The 19,485-nt window shown below is 41.4% G+C and overlaps 1 protein-coding gene across 1 annotated transcript in view; it reads right to left on the bottom strand.

Annotated features, from left to right (window-relative positions):
- The window catches only part of dsc2l (desmocollin 2 like), a 47,408-nt gene extending 29,712 nt beyond the window's left edge, over positions 1-17,696 (bottom strand). Inside the window, exons 1-5 of the mRNA XM_073045915.1 lie at positions 17,139-17,696; positions 9,660-9,753; positions 6,530-6,723; positions 3,565-3,687; positions 1,344-1,502 (exon numbers count right to left, since the gene is read on the bottom strand). Coding sequence (XP_072902016.1) covers positions 1,344-1,502; positions 3,565-3,687; positions 6,530-6,723; positions 9,660-9,753; positions 17,139-17,189 — 621 coding nt within the window. The 5' untranslated portion in view covers positions 17,190-17,696. The remainder of the gene's footprint in view (positions 1-1,343; positions 1,503-3,564; positions 3,688-6,529; positions 6,724-9,659; positions 9,754-17,138) is intronic.
- Positions 17,697-19,485: the final 1,789 nt, after the last annotated feature.

A 19,485-nucleotide genomic window follows, 5' to 3' on the forward strand; every position in this document is an offset into this window, starting at 1 on the left:
GATGGCCAGTTTTGTAAACAGATCCACGCTACTTGGATGAAGATGTAGAGGCTCTGATTAACAAGTTTGCAGATGACATGAGAATTGGTGGAACTGTGGAAGGATACCAAAGGATATAGCAGGAGGCACACAAGTTAGAACTTTGGGCAAAGAAAAGGGCAGATGAATTTTAATCCAGAGGTACCGCATTTAGGCAGGTCAAATGCAAGACTAAGTATACTGTAAATGGCAGGACCCTACAGAGCATTGATATACAAAGAATCTTGGGGTCCAGGTTCACATGTCACTTGAAATGGCAACACAAGCAGATGTGGTGGTAAAGGGGTTATATGAAACCTTTGCCTTCATTGGTTAGAGTGCTGAGTACAGAAGTTGGTAAGTCATGTAGTTGTATAAAACTTTGGTTTGGCCATATTTGAAGCATAATACACAGGTTGGTACATTACAGGAACTGCATGGAGGCTTCTGAAAGGGGTGCAGAAGAGGTTTGGCAGGATGCTGTCTGTATTAGAGAATAGAAGCTATAAGAGTTTGTTCAAATTTAGACTGTTTTCTCTGAGCTCTGAAATCTTTGTATAGAAGCACATCAAATATGTGGGGAACAGAAAGGGAAGATGGTCAGTCTTTGCCCCAAAGTGGAAACACTAAAGGACATAGCTTTTTTGGGAGATGTAAAAGGAGATTTGAGGCAAGATTCTTCTTTAAATATGAAAAGAGGTGGGTGGGGGGAAAGGTTGCTAGAGGTGGTGATGGAAGCAGAAACAATGAAAGGGTTTAAGAGCCTTTTCGATGGGAAGATGAATGTGCATGGAATGGAAGGAGTGGACCACATACAGGCAGAAGGGATTAATTAATTAAGTGTCATTAGCTAAACTGGTTCAGTAAAAGTGCAGCATGGACAGAGATAAGAAAGCAACATTAAGAGCCATTTAAACAGGCAGGGAAAAAGAGGGATTCAAACCATGTAGGCAATGGAATAGTTTGGTCTGGCATTAATGCACGATGAGCTGAAGAGACTGTTACAGTACAATGGTGTTTTGTGCTTGAGGGACATCAATGGCAAACAAGGAAGTAACAGTGGAATGATACATGACCTTGCATTTTCCACACAATAAAGTTTCAAACTCAGCTGGAGGAACAACAAAGAAAGGACAATTCGCCCATTTCCATTTTTATTTCATACTAGACAACGGGGTGACCCTTTGAGAGAAAGGTAGTGCAGTCTGATGCGACCAGAGTGAACATTAAATTTTCCCAAATGCTATTGATATTGCTTTACTTTGGAAATTGAAGAAGAAAGTTCTTTCCCAGAACAAGATAAAAGGCCCTCTAAGGATACTTACTCTTAAAATTGGATATTGCTCTCGATCCACACTCCTCGTCGCCTTAATTTCACCAGAACTGCTATCTATAGTTAACAGGCCACGTGGAGGAAGATCAACCCCTTCACCAACCAAGCCGTAGACGATATTGGGATACTGAGTCTCAAATTCTGATCTTATCTGAAAGAATGTAAAGAATTTTGGAGATCTTTTTAACAAGTGCTTCAGAGCAAACTATAATATATACTGGAAGTTGGGAATAAGACAATAATGGAAATGCTCAGAAGGTCAGACAGCAACATAGAGTAATTAGCATTTTCATTTTATGTTGCAGAGAGAAGCGTACATGGGGTTACAGACTAGGAGGGAATGGAAAGGAACATCTCCAAGAGGCGAGACCAGAAGCAAACTGGTTGAGTGTGGTGCTGAAAACCACACTGGGACTAAATGTGACTAGGGAAGGATGAATGAAATCGGAAGTTACCAGAGGAGAGAGAATGAATGTTGGTAATTTTAAATTCATGACTGAAATTACTGATTACCTGAAGCTGATAAACTCAAAACTAAGGACAGAGGCACATAATGTGCCCGTCAGAGATGTGTGAAAGTTCTTTGAGTCTATGACATGCTGTGTTGAAACAGCATAACAATTCAAAGGAAGTAGTCAGAGTAGGACAGGGATTGAGGGCTCCTGACAGCCCTTGTGGCTGTTCTGAAAATGGTCACCCAATCACTTTTCTGATGCAAAGCGGACCATATCCTTAACAAAGACTGCAGTATACAAAAAAAAATTTGCAAAAGAGTGTACAGCATAGGAAGAGGAAGGTTCAGCACAGAACATCTCCATCAGGTTTGCAAGGTATTGGTACAGGTTTACTTTTGTAATACTGTGAAAAAATTTTGTTTGCATCCCATCCAGACAGATCATTTCATACATAATTCTACTGAGGTAGAATACAGAATATAGTATTAGTTTCAGATAAAGTACAGTGCAGGTAGACAAATAAGGTGCAAGGGCATTGACAAGATATACTGGAACATTAAGAAGTCATCTTTAACACACAAGACATCAATTTAGTCATAACACTAGGGTGGAAGCTGTCCTGGAATCTGGTGTTACGTGTTCTCAGGCTTTTGCATCTTCCGTCTGATGGGAGTGGGGAGAAGAGAGAATGATTGGGGTGGGCAGGATCTTTAATTCTGCTGGCTGCTTTACTGAGGCAGTGAGAGGTGCAGACAAGAGTCCATGGATAGTCGGATGGCTTCCATGATATACTGAGTTGTGGCCTATGACATGTTCACAAAAATGTCAGTGTTAACAAGGCCCCAGGGAAGGTGAACTTTAGAAACTACAGGCATGTTGCACTATGAAAATCGCCACATTACAGCAGGCTATTCATACCATCCTGTCTACATTTGCTCATGCCTGGTCTCCATCACTCATCTGGGCACTGAACTATTGCTTTACCCAAAATGTTGGGTTACAATCATTAAATGTAGCTTCAAGGCACACCCAAGTGGTAGTACTTCAACTTCTGCAGACATGACTGGAGTTTGCATGGTCTTCCTGTGACTACGTGGATCCCATTTCCCCTACAACACCACCCCCATGCTTGTTTTCTCCCATGTACTATGACTAGGCTGGTTGGTGGTTAAATGGCTGCTGTAATTTGTCTCTAGGGTGCAAGTGGGTGGCAGAAGACCCAAGGGCATAATTGATGGGCAAATAAAGAGCAAAGGCCACAACAAGGTAAACTGAGAGATAAAGAGTTCATCTCTGGTGTCTGACGGGTCTGCCCAGGAATTTTAGAACAGCAGGATGGAGGGGAAATGGTGAAAATATTTTCAGTAGTGAGAGAGTCTCGGACCAGAGGGCACAGCTTCAGAATACAAGGACAGGGACAGGGCTGAGGAGGAACTTTGTTAGCCAGCAGTTGCTGAATCTGTGGAATTCATCGCCATAGATGACAGTTGGGTATATTTAAAGCAGAAGTTGATAGGTTCTTGATTAGTAAGGGGGTCAAATGTTACAGGGAGAAGGTGGATTTGGGTTTAAGAGGGAAAGTAAACCACCATGATGGAATGGTGAAGGGAGTCAATGGGCTGAACAGCCAAACGCTGCTCCTATGTGTTATGGCATGCTTGAAAACTTTTGTATATTCAACTCAACACTAAACTTTCAAGTCCAATTTTCTCTCATTTACATATAGATATTCACACAAAAATAAACATTGCAACTTACAAACTGAACATGCTTGGGGAAAGGACCTGCGTCGTTCTCAGTGATGGTGAAGGGACGAGGTCTCCAACGTCTTTTCTGACGGTGCAGTAGGACAGCCTGCCGCTTCTGCCTTTCAAGAACAGACTGAAACACAGAACAGGTTACTAGTAAATTTCTGGCGACAAAAGAAACAATAGATGCTGGAACCCAGTGATAAACAGAAGAACTCAGCGGGTCAGACGGTGTCTATGAAGGGAAATGAGTTGAGGCTCTTCACCCGGACTGAAACAGATGGGAGATGGCTAGTATAAAGAGGAAAGGGTGATGAGCGAAGCAAGAACTGGTAGGTAATAGGTGGATCCAGGTGAGGAGAGGTGATAGATAGATGGAGGTGAGGAGCTTAGTGGGAATAGTAAGAGGAGGCTGGGAGGTGAGAGGTAGGTGTGACAGAAGACTGCAGATGGTGGGACCTGATAGAAGAGGAAGATGGAGCATGGAGCCAAATAAGAAAGGCATGGAGCACAGATCAGGAATGGCAGATGGAGTGGTGATGTAGAAAACATCGATATGGCTGCACTTGGAGTTGTATCTACAGGTCTGCTTTCCCCATATTAAGAATGTGGAGCCTTTGGAAAGGGTGCAGAAGTGATTTGGCAGAATGTTACCTGGATTAGAGGACATCAGCTACAAGGAGAGGTTGGACGAATTTGGGTTGTTTCCGAGGGGAGGGGGAAGGGGGGTGTTAAATATCAGAGGGAATAGCTTTCAGGTGAGAGAGGAAAAATGAAATGGGCAAGTGTTTTTTAATTTGACATTATGCTTGGCACAGACATCCGAAGATGAAGTATCTGTTGCTGTGCTGTACTGTTAGACATAACTAGGTAACCCTGCTGGAGTGCAGCTATCAGATTACTGGCTTCTTCACATGCACAGGATGATCCATTACAGTACAGTCCACCTGAGGCTAAGGCAATGCCAGAAGTCACTGCACGTGGACAAGTGGGGAACGGAGGGATGTAGACATCTCCTCTAAAATCTCAATCAGCACAAGTACACCAGAGAATTGTGTGCTTATCCCCCGCTGTTCACCTTACACTGATGACTGTGAGGCTGCAATGTCATATACAAGCTTGATGATAACGCCGCTGTCATTAGTCAAACCAAAGCTGGTGATGAATCAACATTTGGGAGGGAGACTGAAAATCTGGCTGAGTGGTACCACAACAACAACCTCTCAATCAATGTCAGCAAGACCAAGGTGTTGATTAGTGACTCGAGGAGGAAGAAACCAGAGATCCACGAGGCAGTGCTCATTAGAGGACCAGAGGTAGAGAGGGTCAGCAACTTTAAAACGCTATGTGGTATCATTTCAGAGGTCCTGTTCTGGGTCCAGCATGCAAGTGCAACGACAAAGAAACCACAGCAGCACCTCTACTTCCTTAGAAATTTGCAAAGATTCAGCACGACATCTAAAACTTTGGCAAACTTTTACAGATGTGCTACGGAGAGTTAGAGAGTATACAGACTGGTTGCACCACTGGAAACAACATTTCCCTTGACAGAAACGTCTACAAAATGTAATGGCGCGGGCCAATCCATCAGGGGTAATGTCCTCCTCACTACTGAGCACATCTCCACAGACAACAGTTGCAGGAAGGTGGCATCCTCACCACTCAGGCCATGCTCATTCTCACTGCTACCATTAGGAAGGTTGTAGAGGACCCACACCACCAGATGCACAAATAATTATTACCCCTCAATCATCGGGCTTGAACTACAGCAGATAACTTCTCTGACCCCAATCGCTGAACTGTTCCCACAACCTACAGACTCTCTTTCAAGGACTCTTAATACTTCTTCACATGCACAATGATCTTAATACTTACTGCTTATTTATATTATTACTAGTTTCTCTTTTTAAGTGAACACTTTGTCTTTTGCTTGTCCATCCTGTTGTGTGCAATCTTCAGTGATTCTATTGTGCATGTCCACAAGAAAACAAATCTCAGGGTTTTTTCCTCTCAGCTCCAATCTCCTGCCTTCCCCTCCCCCCAATATCCCTTCATGCCCTGACCAATCAAGAATCTATCAACCTCTGCCTTAAATATACATAAAGACTTGGCTTCCACAGCTGTCTATGGCAACAAATCAACAAATTTCACAGATTCACCTCTCTCTGGCTAAATAAGTTCCTCATCTCCATTCGAAAAGCACACCCTTTGTGTCCTTTGGTCTTAGACTCTCCCACCAGAGGGAACAGCCTCTCCACATCCACTCTATCAAGGCCTTTCACCATTCGATAGGCTTCAATGAGGTCACCCCTCATTCTTTTGAATTCTAGTGAACACAGGCCCAGAGCAATCAGATGCTCTTCATATGACAAGCCATTCAATCCTGTAATCATTTTTATGAATCTCCTTTGAACCCTCTCCAGCTTTAGCACACCCTTTCTAAGAGGCTAAAAACTGCCCACAATACTCCAAGTGAGGCCTCAACAGTGCTTCATAAAGTCTCAACATTACATCCTTGCTTTTATATTCTAGTCCTCTTGAAAGGAATGCCAACATCACATTTGCCTACCCCACCATAGACTCAACCTGCAAACTAACCTTTAGAGAATCCTGCACAGGGATTCCAAGTCCCTTTGCACCTCAGATTTTTGTATTTTCTCTCCATTTACAAAAAGGTCAGCCTTTTCATTTCTTCTACCAAAGTGTATGACCATACACTTCCCAACACTGTATTCCATTTGCCACTTCTTTGCCCATTCTCCTAATCCAAGTCATTCTGCAACCTCCCTGCTTCCTCAAAACTACCTGCCCCTCCACCTACCTTCATTTCATCTTCAAACTTTTCAATAAAGCCATCAATTCCATTATCCAAATCACTGACATACAAAGTGATGAAAGCCAACATCACAAAAGCCTTTGTCTTCACTGTCTACCTGTGAGCCAAAACTGGAACAGGATTAAGAGTTGGCACTCACCTGAAAATGTAGCTGGATTTGTACATTCCAAGTGATCTGAGTCACTGAATCTTGCAGCTTAATGTTAAAGGTCTTTTGATCAGAAGTAGCACTGAAGTCACGAACAGCATACAAAGAGCCATCAAATTTCACATCGATATCAGGATCATTGGTGCTGATCAGCAAAGTTTCATGTTGGCAGTTATCCAGATCCACTAGATAGATAGATAGATAAATGAGCTGGTCAGTAAAACCGAACACTTACAAAAATAGTGACACTGTGCCACACTGTGTGCAAGGAGAGGATGAACAAACTTGGGCTATTTTCTCTAGAACAGCAGAGGATGAGTTGAGACCTGATTGAAGTTTTAAAGATTATGACCATTGTAGTTAGAGTTGACAGCCAGTATCCATTTCCTAGGACTGTAATGTTTAATACTAGAAGACATGAATTTAAGGTGAGGGGTGATGAGTTCAAAGAAGATATGCAGTGGATTTTGGCTAATTGGGACACATTGGACCAGTGCATTTTGGCCCAATTAAGCAGCTGTCGCATTACCTGAAGTTTCATGGAAATACTTAGAAATACATAAAGACAAACTACTGTTTAAATGAGTAACAAATTAAGTATTTAAATGAAATCCAGAACAAATTAAAACATTAACAATACTACTACAGTAGTATAAAACTCCTAATAATTATCGGAGAAAATCAGTGCACATTGCCATGTTCTTTTCATTGACTGGAAAGGAACAGAATCAGCATAGACACCTCGTGCATATAATGGACTGCCGTCCCATAATTTCATCCTCTAAATCTTCACTTTCACTGTAGCGTTTAAGATGGTTGTTTGAAGGTTGCTGATACCCTCAAATTCTTCATAGTTCCTAATTTGTTAAAGTAGTGAAATTGTTTCATTTTGATTCCCGGCCATTTGGGCATCTCCAACCGTGAAAGGTGGAAACTGCAGTGAGCAAAACAGTTCCAATTTGTCTTACTGCTCATTCCTGGCCAGCTAACAGTGGCAAAAGTCACTGCTTTTTGAACACAAGCATGCAATGACATTATTATTTTTTTTAAATGTCTCACTCCAAGCACTGTGTAGTGTTTAACAGCTACACAAATGCATGCAACAGACACTAGATAGAAACTTCGGCAACAGTGTCCTGCCCCAATTAAGTGGCATAGTGTCCCAGATAAACAAAGGGAAACCCAGTGATTTTCTCAATTAGTTTTTGTTCTTTAAGAGTTGTCCCAAACAAGTGTCTGACTAAATTAACCAATGGCTCAATTAACCAGAATTCACTGTATATACACAAAATGGTGGGTGTCTGGAATGTGCTGTGAAGGATGACGGTGGAGAACAATATGACAGAGGTGTTTAAGATAAATGTGCAGATATGGAAATTGAAATAATGTCGGCAGAAGGATTTAGTTTAAATTTAAATAGTTAACTGGATAATTAATATTCTTTACATTGTACATTGATCATGCCAAACAAGATGTGTTTTTTTTTCTTATTCCAGATTTACTTAATTTCTTGAATTTAACTTCCCCAAAATGCCATAGCAAGATTTGAACTTCCATCTCTTGATCAGGATTTACAACATCTGTGCTAGTGTGGTATCTTATGCTAGGAAAACTTTAAATAGACTTAATTTTAAATAGGTTTGATCTATTTAGTATTGAATAAAAAAGTCTTCAAATGTTAACTTTATGTTTACTGATTTGCCCTCATCGTGTACTGTTGCTGCAAAAAAAATCAACCATTATGGCATTTATACTCTGCGTATGTACGCCTATGACAATATAAACTTGAACCTGATCTTGAAATTAGTGGTTGAGACTTGCGTGAAAATGGATACCTGTCCCACATTGAACTATTTCACAAAACATTTTTCACAATTAATTTGATATAAAATGTTGGTGTTAGTACAAGAGGAAAAGCTTAAATTGCCCTTCAAATCCCTTTCATGACACTCAAAGAACTTTGTAAGTCAATGAGGTATTTGGGGAATTATGCTATTAAGTGTAAACATTATGAATAAGCAAGCTACCACAAAGATAATGATCTAGTTATCTACATTTATGGCATTAATTATTGTATAAATATTGGCTTTAGGAAACAAAAGTGTCCAGTGGTTTCTTTATGTTTCCTCTTATTCAGTGTGGTCCAGAGTCACACTGATTTAAAAACAGGCCCACCCATCCACCAAGTCATGCTGATCATTAACCACGCACACCACTCCTAAATCAATCTTACTTCATTCTCTTCACGTTCCCATTAACTTGCCCAGATCCCACCACTCAGGGAGAAAAATGGATACATTTCCAGTACCTACATACAGTACATGCAGGTAGATTTCCTGTCTGCAGACACTGCCAAAAATCACACTCATACAAACAATCAGAACACTGTTTAACAGTTTCAGCCAGACAGGTGTATGATTAACTAAATATAAAAAAAATTCTGTAAGTTCTCTAGTGATGCAAAAAGTTGACAGTACAGACAAAAAGGAACAGGAACCAATGTTTGATCTGGAGGGATGAATTAAGATAGCCATACTCATCCCAAATACTTTGAATGCCTTTGTGATCACCTCTGATCAGATTTTCTTTATTAATTGAAATAGACATATCCTGTCTTCCTTAGAATGTGCCCAGAGGATGGAATTAAGCCAGATTTTTCATTTTGGCTCATTTACTTTCAAAACTGCTTAGATTCAGATTGATTTATTTATCATATGTACATGGAAACACAAAGAAATGTGCCATTTCCATGAACAACCAACACAACCCAAGGATGAGCTGGGGGCAGCCCACAAATGCCATCATATATTCTGGTACCAACGTTCAGTGGAACAACACAACAACAAAATAAATCACTCGCCCTCCCACTCATTTAACAGACTTCCACACCCAGGATAGCTAACCTCACAAAAAAAGAATTCCAAGCTAACCCACTTTCCTTTTCCAGATCAAAACCAGATGTGCTCAAACTTACAGAAAATTTGATCTGAGATTGCAAGAGCTTTTAATCCAGATTGGTTAGTTTTCCAGAGTTTAGGATGCAGCTGTCAATAATGAAGCAATTCCAGGACACAGATGTGAAAGATAAACCAATCTATTGTTGAATGCTGGCATAAATTACCTTTTGAAATTAGATCTCCTGCTTTAATTGTACTCTGCTGAATAACCACAACCATAGGATCTTTGACGCACGCCTCTTCAAGTCCAGCAACAACCTAAAATGTTAATATATAATTTTAGCACTGTAAACAAACTAATTTAGGGCATAGAGTATATAAAGCAATGTAGAAATCTGGCATTCTCTTCTGCAGTATACACTTGGAACCATATTTTCAAAAGTTTATTACCTTGTTCATTTGATAATTTTCTTAAGTAGTAGAAACAAAGGAGGTTCAAAGGAGAGGCTGAATACAGTCAGAGTTACAAAGAGGCCTTTCAGCTCAGCAAGTATGTACTGATAATCAACCAACTATTTACACTAATCCTACATTAGCCCAAATTTTATTCTCCCCATATTCCCACAACTTACCCCAGATTATACACTGCACCTACACATTAGGGGCAATTTATTGGTCAATTAACCTACCAAATTGCCCTTTGAAATGTAGGAGGAAACTAGAGCACCAGCAGGTAACTCACACAGTTACTATCCTATTGTGCAAACTCTACACAGACAGCACCTGAGCGCAAGATTCAACTTTGGTCTACGGCGCACTGAGAGGGAGTGGCTCTACCCACTGTAGCACCGTGCCTCTCTTTCCAAAAAATTCTGAAAATCTGGCTGATTAGTGCCACAACAACAACCTCTTCTCAATGTCAACAAGACCAAGGATTTGATTATTGACATCAGGAGCAGGAAATTAGATGTCCAAGAGCCAGCCCCCATGGGGGGGGGGGGGGGGTAGAAATCAGAGGTGGAGAATGTCAACAATCTTAAATTCCTCAGTGCTATCATTTTAGAGGACCTGTCCTGGGCCCAGCACACCAGTGCAATTAAGAAAGTACAGCAGGGCTTCCTTTAGAGTTTGCAAACATTTGGCATGAGATATACAACTTTGACAAACTTCCATAGATGTGCAGCAGAGTATATCGACTGGCTGCATCACAGCCTAGTATGGAAACACCAATGCCCTTGAATGGAAAAATCCTATCAACAATAGTAGATACAGTACAGCCCATCACAGATAAATTACTCCCCACCATTGAGCGCATCTACATGAAGCATTGTTGCAGGAAACCAGCATCCCTCATCAGGGATCTTAACCACCCAGGACATAGTCATTTCTCACTACTGACATCAGGAAGATGGTGCAGGAACCCACCAGGTTCTGGAACAGTTATTACCTAACATCAGGCTCTTGATCCAAAGTGGATAACTTCACTCACTCCATCACTGAAATATTCCCACAAACTAAGGACTCACTTTCAAGGACTCGTCATCTTATGTTATTGATATTTGTTGCTTTATTAATATTAAATATTTATTTTTGTATTTGCAGAGTTTGCCTTTTGCTCACTGATTGGAAGACCTCATCAACTGGGTGTACATTGATTCTATTATGACTATTGGATTTATTGAGTATGCCTGCAGGAAAATGAACCTCTGGGTTTTATTTGGTGACATACATGCACTTTGATAATACATTCACTTTGAATTTTGAAATTACCTGGGCATAATTGAGTGCTGTTTCTACAGGCTTGCTGTGTGTCAGTGGATGCCACATTCCCCAAATTAGTCTCTACTCAAACCCTTTGAAGCATGATGGATCTGACAGGGTAGTGAGAAAGATTTAAGAGCAGTCATGAAAAAGGGGGTAGGACAGGTAGGAGAAATGTAGGAATATGGGCAAGATTCCTCTTGTCGAAGGCTGTCTGTCTCAACAAGCAAGATGGCCTCCTCCCCTAGTAAACCTTGGAAACAATAATGTGGACGATGTACTTAAAGGTTTGTGGTTTGTGTTAACATCATGGACTCCAGTCAGATTGTGTCATGGGCTTTCAGTACTAAGTATGGCCAGATCAATAGCAGAGGATATTTATTTTCACCAGTATTTATTGTGCAGCAGAAAAAAAAGGGTATTAAATCTTTGGTCAGGTACAAAAGACAGCAGGAAGTCAATTCAATTTATTTTTCTTTCTAATCTCAAGGGTGGGTATACAGAAGTATTACATGAAATCATTCAAATCAGACTTCATTGATATAACAAAATCTGCTTGAGTTATGTTAATATGAAAATTTCATAATAAGTGAAATTTTGCCAAGAAGCAAAATTTATTGCAGCAGAAACCCATAAAGGTGAGAATCAGAGTCATACAACCAGGAAAGAGGCTCTTCAGCACCCCAAGTCTGCAAGAACACCAACTACCCATATGCACCAATCCCATTTAATTCTCCCTACCAATTCTAACACTCATCTACACACCAGGACCAAGCCACAGCTGCCAATTTACTGACTGACTCATTTCTTTGAGATGTGGGAGGGAAAGATCACCCAGAGGAACAGCACAGAATCACAGGGAGAACACACAAACTACACAGTCAATGTTTGAAGTTAGGGCTGAACCCAGGTCTCTGAGGCAGCAGCCACATTTACTTCTCACTATTTCTGTTCCTCTAAATGAAACCTACATACACATCTATCCCCACCTCCTTCTCCAAGCTAAATCTTGACTTCAGGAAGAAATATACATATTCATAACCCCTACAAAATTATGAAATTGCACACATTTTAAGAGATTGTGCATAAGATTTTCCTGCCATTGGAATCAAAATTCACCTTACGGGTAATCAAGTGCCTCAGAGGTACAGTGCTGCTTGTAACACTGGAGCCAAGCATTGGAATCATAGTGGGTCATAGTGTAATACAGCACAGAAACAGTCCCTGCAAGTCAAGTCACTTTCTATTATCATTTCAACCATAACTGCTGGTACAGTACACAGTAAAAATGAGACATTTTTCAGGACCATGGTGCTACATGAAACAATACAAAAACTACACTGAACTACATAAAAACACAGAAAAAAAAACCCACTAGACTACAGACCTACCCAGAACTGCATAAAGTGCACAAAACAGTGCAGGCATTACAATAAATAATAAACAAGACAATAGGCACAGTAGAGGGCAGTAAGCTGGTGTCAGTCCAGGCTTCGGGTATTTGAGGAGTCTGATGGCTTGGGGGAAGAAACTGTTACATAGTCTAGTCTTGAGAGCCCGAATGCTTCAGAGCCTTTTCCCAGACGGCAGGAAGGAGAAGAGATTGTATGAGGGGTGCATGGGGTCCTTCATAATGCTGTTTCCTTTGCAGATGCAGTGTGTGGTGTAAATGTCCGTGATGGTGGGAAGAGAGACCCCGATGATCTTCTCAGCTGACCTCACTATCCGCTGCAGGGTCTTGCAATCCGAGATGGTGCTATTTCTGAGCCAGGCAGTGATGCAGCTGCTCAGGATGCTCTCAATACAACCTCTGTAGAATGTGGTGAGGATGGGGGGTGGGAGATGGACTTTCCTCAGCTTTCACAGAAAGTAGAGACGCTGCTGGGCTTTCTTTGCTATGGAGCTGGTGTTGAGGGACCAGGTGAGATTCTCCACCAGGTGAACACCAAGAAAATTGGTACTCTTAACGATCTCTACCGAGGAGCCGTCGATGTTCAGCGGAGGCTCAGCCCAACACATCCAGGATACCTACCTAGGCTAGTTCTATTTGCACACGTTTGGCCCATATCCCTCCAAAACAGTCTATACACCTGCCCAACTATCTTTTAATTGCCATTATTGTACCTGCCTCAAACACTTCCTCTGGCAGAAGTTGCCTCTTGGGTTTCTTTTAAATCTTTCTTTCAGAAATCCCAAGTATTCAATCTCAAACGTGGCACCCGTCAGGGATGCCCCTTAAGTCCCTTTCTCTTTGATTTGGCTATAGAACCTCTGGCGATAGCATTTCGAAAATGTCCTGAACTGACCGGGATTTGGAGAAGGAGTGTTGAGCATAAAGTCTCTCTCTATGCTGATGACTTACTACTCTTTCTCTCATATCCGTCTACATCCTTACCTCTAATGTTTTCACTTCTTGACCAGTTTAGCCAGATCTCTGGCTATAAACTCAACTTACATAAGAGTGAACTTTTCCCAATTAATAAAGAAGCACAAGAACTAATATTTCGTGATCTCCCTTTTAAAGTAGTCCATAATCAATTTACTTACCTTGGAATTACAGTCACAAGGAAGTTTAAAGATCTCTTTCGTGAAAACTTTGTCAATCTTTCATATGCTACAAAACAGAGTCTGGTACAATGATCACCTCTATCTATGTCCTTGGTAGGTCGTATCAATGTTGTCAAAATGTATGTTCTCCCCAAATTCTTATACTTATTTCAATCTATCCCAATTTTTATTCCTAAATCTTTTTTTGATTCCTTAGACTCTATTATTTTGTCATATCTGTGGCAGAATAAGCGCTCTAGAATTAATAAAATCCACCTCCAAATCTAAAAAAGAGGGTGGCATGGCTTTACCTAACTTTCGCTTATATTACTGGGCAGCTAATATACGTTGTGCTACCTTCTGGTCTTTCTTCCACTGTCAACCCAAGTGCCCTAACTGGGTGGCAATGGAGTTGAGCTCCACTAAAGAATTATCTATATCTGCACTTCTTGGCTCTGCACTCCCTAGCAGTCTGCCCAGATCAATAGCTAATCCTCTGGTTAGACACACTTTGCGTATATGGGCTCAGTTCAGGAAATGCTATGGTTTCCAGGGGTTTTCCATTTCTAGCCCTGTCGCACATAATCACCTTTTTTTACCTACCACGTTCGATTCAGCATTCCATGTTTGGTACAGGAAGGGCATTAGACATTTTGAAGATCTCTTCATTGATAACCGCTTCGCTTCTTTTCAACAGCTCTCTGTTAAGTTCAACCTGCCTAACGCTCACTTTTTCAGATATCTCCAAATCCGACACTTTATTGCTCCTTTAATTCCTAACTTTCCTGAAATGCCTGCAAAAAATGCTATGGACCTATTTCTCTCCATTAATCCACTAGGTAAAGGTTTAATTTCAATTATCCAAGATAAACTAGCAGCCTTACGACGGGCCCCTGTGGATAAAATTAAAATGGCCTGGGAGCAGGATTTAAATATCTCCTTATCCGAGGAGAGCTGGGACTCAGTTCTCAAATCGGTTAACTCAACCTCTCTTTGTGCTCGCCATTGTCTCTTACAGTTTAAGATTGTTCATAGAGCCCATATGTCTAAATCTAAACTATCTCGATTCTACCCTGGCATTAGTCCGCTCTGTGATAAATGCAAGAGGGGCGTGGCCTCTCTCATCCATATGTACTGGCTCTGTCCTAGCTTGAAGAAATTCTGGAAAGATGTCTTCACTACACTATCGGGTATTGAATCAGCACCTAGAACCTAACCCCTTAATTGCTCTGTTCGGTTTTTGGGGCGAGACAGATTTATGTCTGGGTCCGACCAAATGCCGAATACTATCCTTTGCTTCTCTCCTGGCGAGACGCTTGATCCTCCTTAGATGGAGAGATGTTGCCCCGCCCACCCATGCGCAATGGCTTAACGACATTATGGCCTGCTTGGACCTCGAAAAAATTCATTATTCAGTTCTCAATTCGGATTTAAAGTTCCATAAGATCTGGGGGCCTTTTATCGAGTACTTTCATAACCTTCCTCTTGACTAGGGTTTTTTTTTCTTTTCGGTCCCTTGCTTTCAGCTCCCTTTTTTTTCTGGTAGTAGGCATTATTATCCTCTGTTGCTAAGTGTATTCACAGTCTGGGAGTTTGACTGTCCGGACTTATACTCTCTATATTGTGCGGTGGTTGGTCTGGAATTGTTTTTTTTTCTTGTGTTGTGGGGTTTGGGGAGGACACTAAGCTCACTTGTCTTTAATTTAGGTGCTTTTTTTGTTAAATTCTCTTCCTCTGTAGCATATTGTTATTGTATGCTTAACCTTGCTCTGTATTAATGCTCCTCATTGGGATTTGAGGTTTTTAATTTTGTAAACTGTTTTGAAAAACTAATTTAAAAAATTAAAAAAAAAATCTTTCTGCTCTCACTGTAAACCTATTCCCTTCATTTTTATTCCCTTTTTCTGTAAACAAGTCTGAGTGAAATCATGCTATCGATTTCCCCCTCCCCCGTGACTATAAAGTCCTATCCTGCCCTTCCTCTGGTCACAGCAACATTCTAGTAAATCTCCTTTGCACTCTTTGCAGGTGACCATTGTAACATTTCTGAAATCCAGGACAAGTTCAATTATGAAAATGCTTCACTTGAGTCACCTCCTCACTGGCTAACTGAATCCAGGCAACAGAAATATGGGGCTGTTATGAACCAAGCTCTGTGCTGTAAATGGTTCTGTCGCCCAGGATTGTTCATATCTCCATATTATTAACCAAGTGGTTTATCCGTTAAATACTAACGATTTTTAAACAATGGAAAACAGCTAGAGCAACTCAGAGCATTTTGGGAGACTCTTCAGTGCAGTAGTCCCCCTGACGTTTGTTTATCTTTACTCCAGATTTTAGCATCGGTTTGTGTGTCTCCATTTAACGACTTTAAACATTGTTTGGAAACTAAATGTCTCCACCTTTGAACTTCAAATCAGTTTTTAAGAAAAGAGATAACTACCCAAAGAGTGTATTTTAGCAGTTGAACAAAAATAAATACTTTCAATTAAAATATTAAATATTAATATCAAAGACAAACGTGAATTAAAATGAGCGCAGATTACGAAATATCAAACTCACTGATAATAGGATAATAGGGACTTAATCAAAATTGTGCATTTGAATCGTAAAATATCTTAATTCCACAATCTACAGTGAAAGTTCTCCGATCAAATGCTCTTTCAATTTTCCTCAATTTCCATAAAGAGAGATAAACGCATTTTTACATCCTGGATCAGGTCACATTTGAAATGTAGAATTACTTGAAGAGCAAACGTTATAAATTTTGATTGTTTTACAAGTAATGTTGTAGAATTAAATTGATAATTTTACACACTGGGTGTAAATCAAATACAAATCACGGGGGGGGGGGGGGTTATCGTATATCATTCTAAACCATGGGGAACGTCAGCACAATTGAAAATCATAAAAATACTGAATGTGAGAATTAAAACCAGAATTAAGAAATAAAAGTAAACTAGTTTAGTTTCTCTATTCTTGGAACCACATTAACAAAATATAGATGTTACGGGAAATTTCCAGAACAAACTCTACCCAACGCGAATACAAAAACATGTAGCGGTGTTAAATAACAAGGTCCGAAACTCTGCAAGCGTTTAACTGGAAACCTACTTAATGAGTAACTTTTCAACAGCCCATGAAAAAATGTTGGAACACATCCGGCGAAACTGCCTTGCTTATATTAAGAGAAAAATATAAATCAATAATAATTGAACGTTCAATACAGAGGCTTTTTACCGCAGCAACAGAAGATAATCGCTTTAAAAATGTTTAGGATTTAATTATTAAGTGCTCAGGCAGACTTGAGTGTCAAAGGGTCCTCTCGGGAGAGGGAACAACCTCTCCAATTCCGAGGACACTATCAAATTGTATTAATTGGTCTCCGCTCTTACCAGAAGTACCGAGGCAAAGAATACAGTAGCCCGATAGTTACAGCCACGCATGGTTTCCACACCGAACGACTTCCTCAGGTTTCTCCTGGAAGAGTTTGTGAAACGTAACCTGCTTGATCGTAGGGCAGAAGCTCGGTTTAAAATTTCTCCGTGTGGTTTCTGTGTGAAGCGTGATTGTAAAAAAAAACGCTTTCGGGTCCTAAAAGTCACTTGTTGCCTATAAATACGCCAAAACTTTGCGCGGAAAAGTTGAAAAGAGATCCTAGGTACGCTGTACGTGTGTCTCAGAGCGCGTCCTGTCTCCCCTGCTCACGCTGCCAGCCGCTCAAGGTGCCCGTTTCCCGTTGCTGCTGTGTGCACTAACCGCTCCCACCTGAAGTCTTCCAATTTTACAGGGTGCTCCACCCAGCCCAACCCGCCATTCTCACTTGGCCCTCGTACCATACCACACCCCGAACTCTCTCTCGCCCTGAAACCAGCCACTCCACTCCCTAACATTTACTTCGGGAGGGGCACCACACCCTATACCTTCACCGTCATTCAGCGCATAGTAAGAGGCAAAACCCTGGTGGTGCCTCCAGGCCTCGTCAGCTGCTAGGTGGAGCTCTGCAACTTTAAAAAGAAAAATCTCCGTGGTATCAGTATGGAAGGTAGACTGGTCCGGTGCTACAAACTTAAGTCAATGACGTAAAAGCCGGATTATATGTTTCAGGAACCGTCTGAATGAAACCAAGAGAAGAGACGCAATGATATTTGAGCTAATCTTATCTATTTACAACAAGGACAAAATTAGCAAACACTCAACAGGTCAGGCAACATGGCGGGTGGGGGAGAGAAACCGGGTCAACATTTCAGGTCAGGAATAGGATATGGAGCCATATTTATTGCCACTGACTTACGTGAAATTTGTTGTTTTACAGCAGTAGTGTGCAAGGCCATAAAATCACTAAAACTTACAAAAATAACTAAGTAGTACAAAAGCATTAACAGCGCAATGTTCGTGGATCCATGGACCATTCCAGAATTTGATGGTGGAGGGAAAGAAGCTGATATTGTTGAGTGAGGGTCTTCAGGCCCCTGGACCTCCTCTCCAACAGTAGGGAAGTGAAGAGGGCGTGTGTCAGGTGGTGCAGGTCACTCCTGATGAATGCAGCCTTATTGAGGCACTTCCTCGTGAAGTCCTTGATGGTGGGAGGGTTGTGCCCATGATGGATCTGACTGAGTCTACAACCCTCTGCAGCCTCTTACAATCCTCAGCACTGGATCCTCCAGACCAGTCAGAAAACTCCACTGTATAGGAGAAGCTTGTTAAACTGAGGGGGAGGAGGAGAGTTCCTTACAGGATTTAGATCGATTACATGTACATCAAAGCATGCAGTGAAAAGTGTTTGTGTTAACAATCAATACAATTTGAGGATGTGTGTGGGGCAGTCCATTGGTAAGGAGACTTATCGATCACCCCAGTCCTTGTTCTTGGGACCTGCAAGAACAAGACTTAGGATTTCATCTTTCAGTGATCACTGGCCCCTGACATTGAAGTGCTCTGACTTGAATTCCACCTCACATTCTGGTGCCAACATAGCATGCCCACGATATTCATAGAACAACACATAGCCAAGATACAAACAAGCAACAAGAAACCCCTTTCCCACACCACCACCCACACAGAGACAGACCTCTAATCCTCCGGGCCACCTCCAGTTCTCCAAACTCCAAGCTGTAGCCCCGGACTTGCAGACATCAGGCCTCCGGGAGACTTCAATCTTTGGACTTTGACCTCTGAGCTTCGACCTCCAGGCTCACTGACCTCTGGGATTTGACCCCAGGACCTGCTGTGATGAGAGTCCTTGACAAGGATGGCTTGGGCTCAGTGCCGAAAATATTACTATCAATTAACGGGAAAGTCCTAAGCCCTTAAAGAGGCTGTGCCAGCTTTCTGTGCTCCGGAGAATGAAAGCGTTTAAATCTCGGAAGCTGACGTGTTTGTGAGCATCTCGTAACACTTGCCAATCACAGACTTCCAAGCTTAGGATCTGCTAACTGACCTGAGTCCTCTAATTCGAGGACTCTCTGACCACAAGATTCACCAACTTCAAGGATCCCTGGTGTTATGGTTGGTAACTCCAGAAATTAATTAAAAGAAAAACACAGGAGCCAGAATATTTGCGTACTTACTTTTCATATTTTTTAGTGAGTGCTGACATATAATGTGGTGGTGTAATGACATATGCCCCCATTCTGGACTAAAGATTTAATTGCTGTGGAGGATGTCTTACCCTTGTGGAATAGCGTCTTTGCTGACGGGATGGGGGGGGGGGGGGTCATCACTCTGCTTGACAGGTGAGAC

The sequence above is a fragment of the Hemitrygon akajei genome, chromosome 1, assembly GCF_048418815.1.
Source record: "Hemitrygon akajei chromosome 1, sHemAka1.3, whole genome shotgun sequence".
NCBI classification, from domain to species: Eukaryota; Metazoa; Chordata; class Chondrichthyes; order Myliobatiformes; family Dasyatidae; genus Hemitrygon; species Hemitrygon akajei.